Source organism: Pseudopodoces humilis, chromosome 11, assembly GCF_049639895.1.
Source record: "Pseudopodoces humilis isolate 2021_Gansu_Grassland_sample_001 chromosome 11, ASM4963989v1, whole genome shotgun sequence".
NCBI classification, from domain to species: domain Eukaryota; kingdom Metazoa; phylum Chordata; class Aves; order Passeriformes; family Paridae; genus Pseudopodoces; species Pseudopodoces humilis.
Genome location: NC_142210.1, coordinates 25,070,659 through 25,076,979, shown reverse-complemented (window position 1 = coordinate 25,076,979; position 6,321 = coordinate 25,070,659). Strand labels below are relative to the sequence as shown.

Below are 6,321 nucleotides of genomic sequence, written 5' to 3'. Positions count from 1 at the left end.
TTAGCTCCCTCTTCATGGATTGTACATTACTCATAGTGTAACTGCAAGGCAAACAATGTCAAAACCCTGGAGCCATTCCAGCTGTCAGAGGGTGGGAAGGCTGACTTCTTCCATTACACTGATATGGGTGAGGTCTTTGCCCCCATATTTTAATTCAAATGTATATTGAATTGAATATACATATATGAATAACTGAATATACAATATACAATATGAAATTGATATTTAGAAATGAAATAGAAATTTATTAGAAATGTATGCCTTTTTCACAGAATAGTATTATAATAATAGCACACCTTTATTCCAAGCAGCGTTTTACAGCTCCCTAGGAAGCCCATACTAAAACCCTCAAACCCACCCCCTCCCCTAGAGAAATTATTTTAGAAAAACAATATGCATCCAAAATCTTTCAAGTTCATTTGTATTTTTTCATGTAAAAAATCAAAGAAATAATTAAAAAAACCCAAAATAGAATCAAACCCAGGATACAACAGGTTGATCTGATTGCCTCTAATACAATATATTGCAAGGTACTAAAAATTAAAAACAAATGCTCACACAAGTCTTATAAAAAAATGAAAAAAAGGAAATAGTTAAAGAACTAGCATGTACATAGATGTATGCATTAGGAAACAAGTTTATTTGGACAACCCACATTTTTCTGTAATTAAAATATAGATTTAAATCCTTCCCTTCCCCTAAACAACATTTGTTAACAAAAAGTCAAACCCAATACCTCCCCAAGTTACATTCTAACAGTATTACCAGAATACAAACTGTAATTAACCATGTCCCATTACTTCTGTATCATCAAGGCTTACATATGCCTCCTCAGGGATGGCCACAGCAAAACTGTCCAGCTGGCACATGGGTTGTATTTATACTACAAGTAGACAGTGTACAGTTTAGTACATAAATGCTCAAAACCTGAAATAGTACAGTGAAATACTGTCAACAATAAATTGATTTTCATATTCCATATGCTTTGAATACTGAAAAGTTCTGTCATAAGCCTGTTTAAAGCCAGAAACTTTTTTAAAAAGGTAACTTTGAAAAATAGGTTTTATTGTCATTGCGCTTCATCGGATACATCATCTCCGTTACAAAAGTTAAAAGCTGTCAGTGTAAAGAATCACTTTAAATTTAACCAGGATTTGTTTCATGACTGAGTAAAGATCTAACCCAAGATTCTGGCAGCTGTTCCAACCTGAAGTGTTGCTCCACACAGCAAAAGATCTGTTTTACATCTGCTGCTGGCTTACTATGGAAGTAACACAGAAACACAGTTTATGATTGCTTTACCCTTTTAAGGTCTTTGCACCAAGCCACTCAACCACGAGAAACACAAATGAAAAACAAACCAAGCTTGCAGCTTCACAATTCTGATAAATACCTGATGTGATTTCACTATAAAGTTGCACTCACTCTCCCTGTATGAAGAACAGCCTTTGGCTGACAACAATGCACGTGGTGGGCAGGAACCAGCACCAGCTAACTCCCAGCAGCTGCGAGCCTGACCTGCTCAGAGCATCTTCTGTTATGACAAATTTACATGTTCAGTGGTGCAGTTACTAGCAAATGAACAAACTGCATTCTCTGAACATAACCTGTCATGGGCACTGTCACCTGGATCACACCAGCTCTCAGATCCACAGCTGCTGTGGGTCATTCCAGCACCACTGGCTGCCAGCTCCTTACCCCAACTGAGCAGTGCTGGTGACGTGGCCTTGAAAGTTGGCCAGAAAATCTCCAATTCATTACCAACAGCAGTCATGGTACTAAAGAACAAAGCCTTAGGACCATCTGCTCTTCATTTAGGCTGACAATCTGAAGAAATCCTTGAAAGAGAGAGATTAAAACTAATTACAGTAATACTGGTCAGCCCTACCCAGTCCCCTGTTTATTCAAAAGAAATTTATGCTATCTCATCAGTTAGCAAAACTAGCAAGAATAAAAAAAAAACAAACAACTAATAACCCCTCAAAAGAATAAAAGAAACACAATGCCCATTCAGTGATAAAATTCTGTGCAGACACAACTCTGCTGTTCCATCTCTTTTTCTATTAAAAAAAAAAACCAAAACAAAAGCATTTTTTAAAAGCTACCTTTTACTATGTAATAAAACTTCATAACTGGAGGTCTTTGCCTGACATCTCCTTTTTCAGAATTTCAATGTGTGCACTTTTTATTTTCCATCCTGTGACACCATGTACCCTTAGCAGTTCATTTACTGTATCGAGTGCTTCTGTTATGTTTTTCACTGAATACCAGAGATTCATTTGCTATGTACTCTGTCTGCAGCCATCCTTCCCAGCAAGGATCTACATTTATTACCTCATCATTTGTCTTCCAAATCTGTTCTGTATTCCCACCACTTCACCACTGACCTTTTCACCTACCTTCACCCAACCAGATGTGAAAACATATTTAGGGGTCAATATTCTGACACATCATTAAGATCTTGTTAAGTGTTATCAGACCTGGCACACACATTTACACTTAGTGCTACATCTCTTCTTCTCTTTACATAGCCTGGATTAAACTTAGAGAAAAGTTATAATGCCTTTCATAAAATTACCTATTTTGCAATACAAAATGCTTAAATCCATTAAATATAAACAAGATAATTTCAAAACATTTAACAATATTCAGGACTTAATTTGCATTTCAGGAGAATTGCAGGCTTAATGTTCTTGATGTCTTCTCAGTCCCAAACCTCTGATAAGGAAGTTTTGTAGGATACACAACAGGTAAAAACACACAGCACATGCCTCATGTCCTGTGCACCAATTATGGTAAGTGAAAGACATAAAAACTAAGCAGCTTTACCAGGTGAGTCCCTGCTCAGGTGAGTCCCTGGTGAATTCTGCTTTAGCAGTGCCCTGATAAAGTTCCTGGGTTTTTTCATGTATACAACTACATGTATTTTGACATTGTCAGTTAAAAACATCACTGAAAACAGTATGAGGAAGGTTTTTCTCCCCCTATGTTTTTCTCCCCACTATGTATGACATTAACAAGTTGTGCCACATTTTCCAGAACTGATTTTTAGAACTGGTTTTAAAAGAATATTTTTGCACTTAAGATACTTGCCACAAATTTTATAGATATAAAAAATTGTTTATTCATGTGTTAAATTACAAAGCTGTAGTGCTTAATATAATAAACTAAAAAAATCTAATATTTTTTTTAAATGCTTGTTTATAATACAATTCTTTACTTTTAAAAGGCAACAGTCAGTACCAGCCTGGTTTATTTTGTAACAATATTGTAGTGTAAAAATGTTGCTAAAAATTTTTGGTACTTTAAGATTGGAAGTAATTATTTTCTGAAAACTATACAGTAATTTACTGGAAAAAAAAGAAAAAAGAAACTGCTATAGTATTATTTGTGCCTTCACAAATATATAATGGAAATTATGCTTGATATGGATCAGATTTGAACTGTATTCCACACAGAACAGTTAGTTACTACGAACTAAAAAATATTTTTAAGGCTTAAGTAAGTTGATTTTTAAAAAGCTTCTGATACTATTGTTATAAAGATAATAATAAAACTTCTCTCATGTCCTGATGCTTTGCACTGTTTTTGAACCAAGTGACCTAGGAAGGGTCTGTAATGTCAACCAGTACCCAGGAGATCAGTCAGGGATGTGCACAAACATCAGTCACTTTCTATCCTAAAAATGAAGTGTTTCTGCCTGGTTTGAAAAGGTAAAAAAGTACACAGCTGTGTAAAGTTGTGTGGGTTTTTTTAATGAATTACATAGCTATGTATGTATTTTATATATATATATAAAAAATGCATTTTATACTTAAATTAGTATCAATCAAATCCAGACAGATATTAAACTGACCATAAAGATGATGTAACAAAACTCAATAAGGTGGTATTGTTGTATCTCTTGAGGATATTCAGATTTTCTATGCCTACCTCAAGAGGAAAAAGAAACCTGAATTGCACCAGGTAAGCATTGCTTGGTTACAGCCAGGTAAGGAAAGGCTCATTTTTGTTAAGCACTGACTCCACGTCGTTGAGAATAGGGATCAAGTCTTCTGACTCTAGAGTCCCAAGATCAACATTTGTTCCTGGAAGACAGTCGAGGAAATCAGGGAAACGTGTTTGTTGTGGATTTATGTTCAATGTTGTCTGTGCTATAGTTTCTCCTAGGAAAAATAAAGAAGAACTTTTGAAATACCATACTCTTATTGTGGGTAATTTAAAACAACAGAATTGACATAAAAATTGATTCCCCTTTTCCCACAAGCACTTGTGAGCACTCTATTCACCACAAATGTTATCTCAAAACTGTATTTAGGTGCAGAGTACATATTCTTAGAATACATTTCATATCCTTGCTTTGATCTTGAAAGCACAAAAGGTCCTTTCCAGCAGTGCTCAAAGATCCAGCTCTGGCCTTCCACCTGGGAGGCAGGACAGTTTCAAGCTTGTTTCCTGGTCTGCCCAGGGAGCATCAAAGGATGCTCATGCACACCTCCATCCTGATCTCTGCACCAGGGGCAATGCTGTCCATAGGTAATAACTGAAAAAAGTGCTTTACAGCAATTTAGTTCTGTAATGTTACTTTTTTTTTTCTTTTTTTCTTTTTTTTTTAATAAATTAGTAAGAACAAGCATGAAAATCTTTAATAGATAAAACTTTCATTCTCTGCATAAAACTGAATTTCTGATGACTTCAAAAGGAACTTTAGGTTAGGAAGTGCTGAGAATTTCACTCTCTGAAAAAAACCTTGATTTCCTCGTAAATTATTTCAGTATTTTAAACACCATGAGGATACTAACATAAAATAAATATGTATCAAAATGTAAGCTAGCTAAATACATTCTGTTTGAAGACAAATCCAACTCTGCCAATGTAAGAGACTTACAAGCAAGACTGATTTCCCAGAGATGGAAAATGTATTGATTTGTACATGTAACCCAAAACTTTTTACTCCCCCTACCATGGACAATGGTATGAAAATAGGAATTAAGGCTTGCATTTTCCAGGTTTTATTTACTCTGTTTAATATCAGTCTGAGGTAAAAGGGTAGAATCTGGATCTAAGTTAAAGCTGAGAACCTTCTGGGCACTAAGCACCATCTTGGCATTTTATCCCAGTCTCAGTCTATTCTCTTGGATAGGAAAGCCAGAGATTATTGCTCAGTTATGCAATTATAAAACATTACTAGTTATAATACAAAGTTATAAACTGAACTATACTTAAAGCCAAATCTGAGTATTCTACCTGTATCCATCTCATCTACGTTGCTGAGGAAATCTTCAGGTGTCGTTGGTATACTGTAGCATCCTAAGCCCAAGCCACTGTCTGTACTCTGTTCCCTGGAGTGGTATGGCCCACTACAAATTGAAAGATGAAAAGGACTCAGTAAACATGCTCTGACAGACACAGCTCCTAAGCACAGCGTTGGAAGAGAACACAGTAAGTTACATATCAGAAGCAGACACTGAGTCATTAAGCCTCATCCTCAGCTGTTGGCCACTGATCAGCCAACATCATATTTGGGTCACATCAGCCCAAACAACAAAGTAATTGAAGCGAGGCCACTCTTAAATTTTGAAATACTCACATGCATATATAACTCTAGCAGAAATCAGTTCTGACAGCCTAAAAAGTTGTGTGTATTTATACTTAGGTAACATATCTGTTCTACCTAGTCTTCTACATACACTAACAACCAGTTTATTTAATTTTTCAGAATTAAAACCACCTGTTACAATTTATTGCTTTTGCTAAGATTCCTTCTTGAAGCATGAATTAAAAGATCACATTAAAAGGTCAGCCACTCAGCCATACAGTAAGTAAAGAAAAGAAGATGATACAGGGACTATTTCAGAGAGACAGCTGTGACAGTTTAGTGAAAGCAACAGAAGCAATTGCCTAATGAAGAAGAATTAACTTGCCTGTTCAAGAAAGGATCAGATCCATTATTTGTAATAGGCCTCATGTCCTGTGTCACAGCTGTGTGAACTGAGACCATGTTTTCTGAGTCCATAGGAAGTTGTCTGCATAGAGCAGCTTCCTGAAAAGACACAAATAAATACATGGGAAGGGTTATTCCAACAGCTCAGAAATACTGTAGTCTTGTAACAAGTGAACACGTAACACAGACACCAAAGAAAATGAATTCTGAGTGATGTCACTGATGAATATTTGTTTACACTGATATGAAGAAAATCATGATGTAGACAGACAGTCTCTCATACCCACCTGTGCTGGCTTAAAGCACCACGGACTCTAGCTGTCAGTTACCATGTCTGGAAGCCAGACTATAATTCAGCAATCATAAAGTACTCTACA

At 35.9% G+C, this 6,321-nt stretch overlaps 1 protein-coding gene across 1 annotated transcript in view; it reads right to left on the bottom strand.

The window, feature by feature from the left end:
- Window positions 1–407: 407 nt before the first annotated feature.
- Window positions 408–6,321, bottom strand: part of WWTR1 (WW domain containing transcription regulator 1) — a 46,509-nt gene continuing 40,595 nt past the window's right edge. The window contains exons 4-6 of the mRNA XM_014254415.2: window positions 5,925–6,043; window positions 5,248–5,360; window positions 408–4,166 (exon numbers count right to left, since the gene is read on the bottom strand). Of these exons, the coding sequence (XP_014109890.1) occupies window positions 3,982–4,166; window positions 5,248–5,360; window positions 5,925–6,043 (417 nt within the window). The 3' untranslated portion in view covers window positions 408–3,981. The remainder of the gene's footprint in view (window positions 4,167–5,247; window positions 5,361–5,924; window positions 6,044–6,321) is intronic.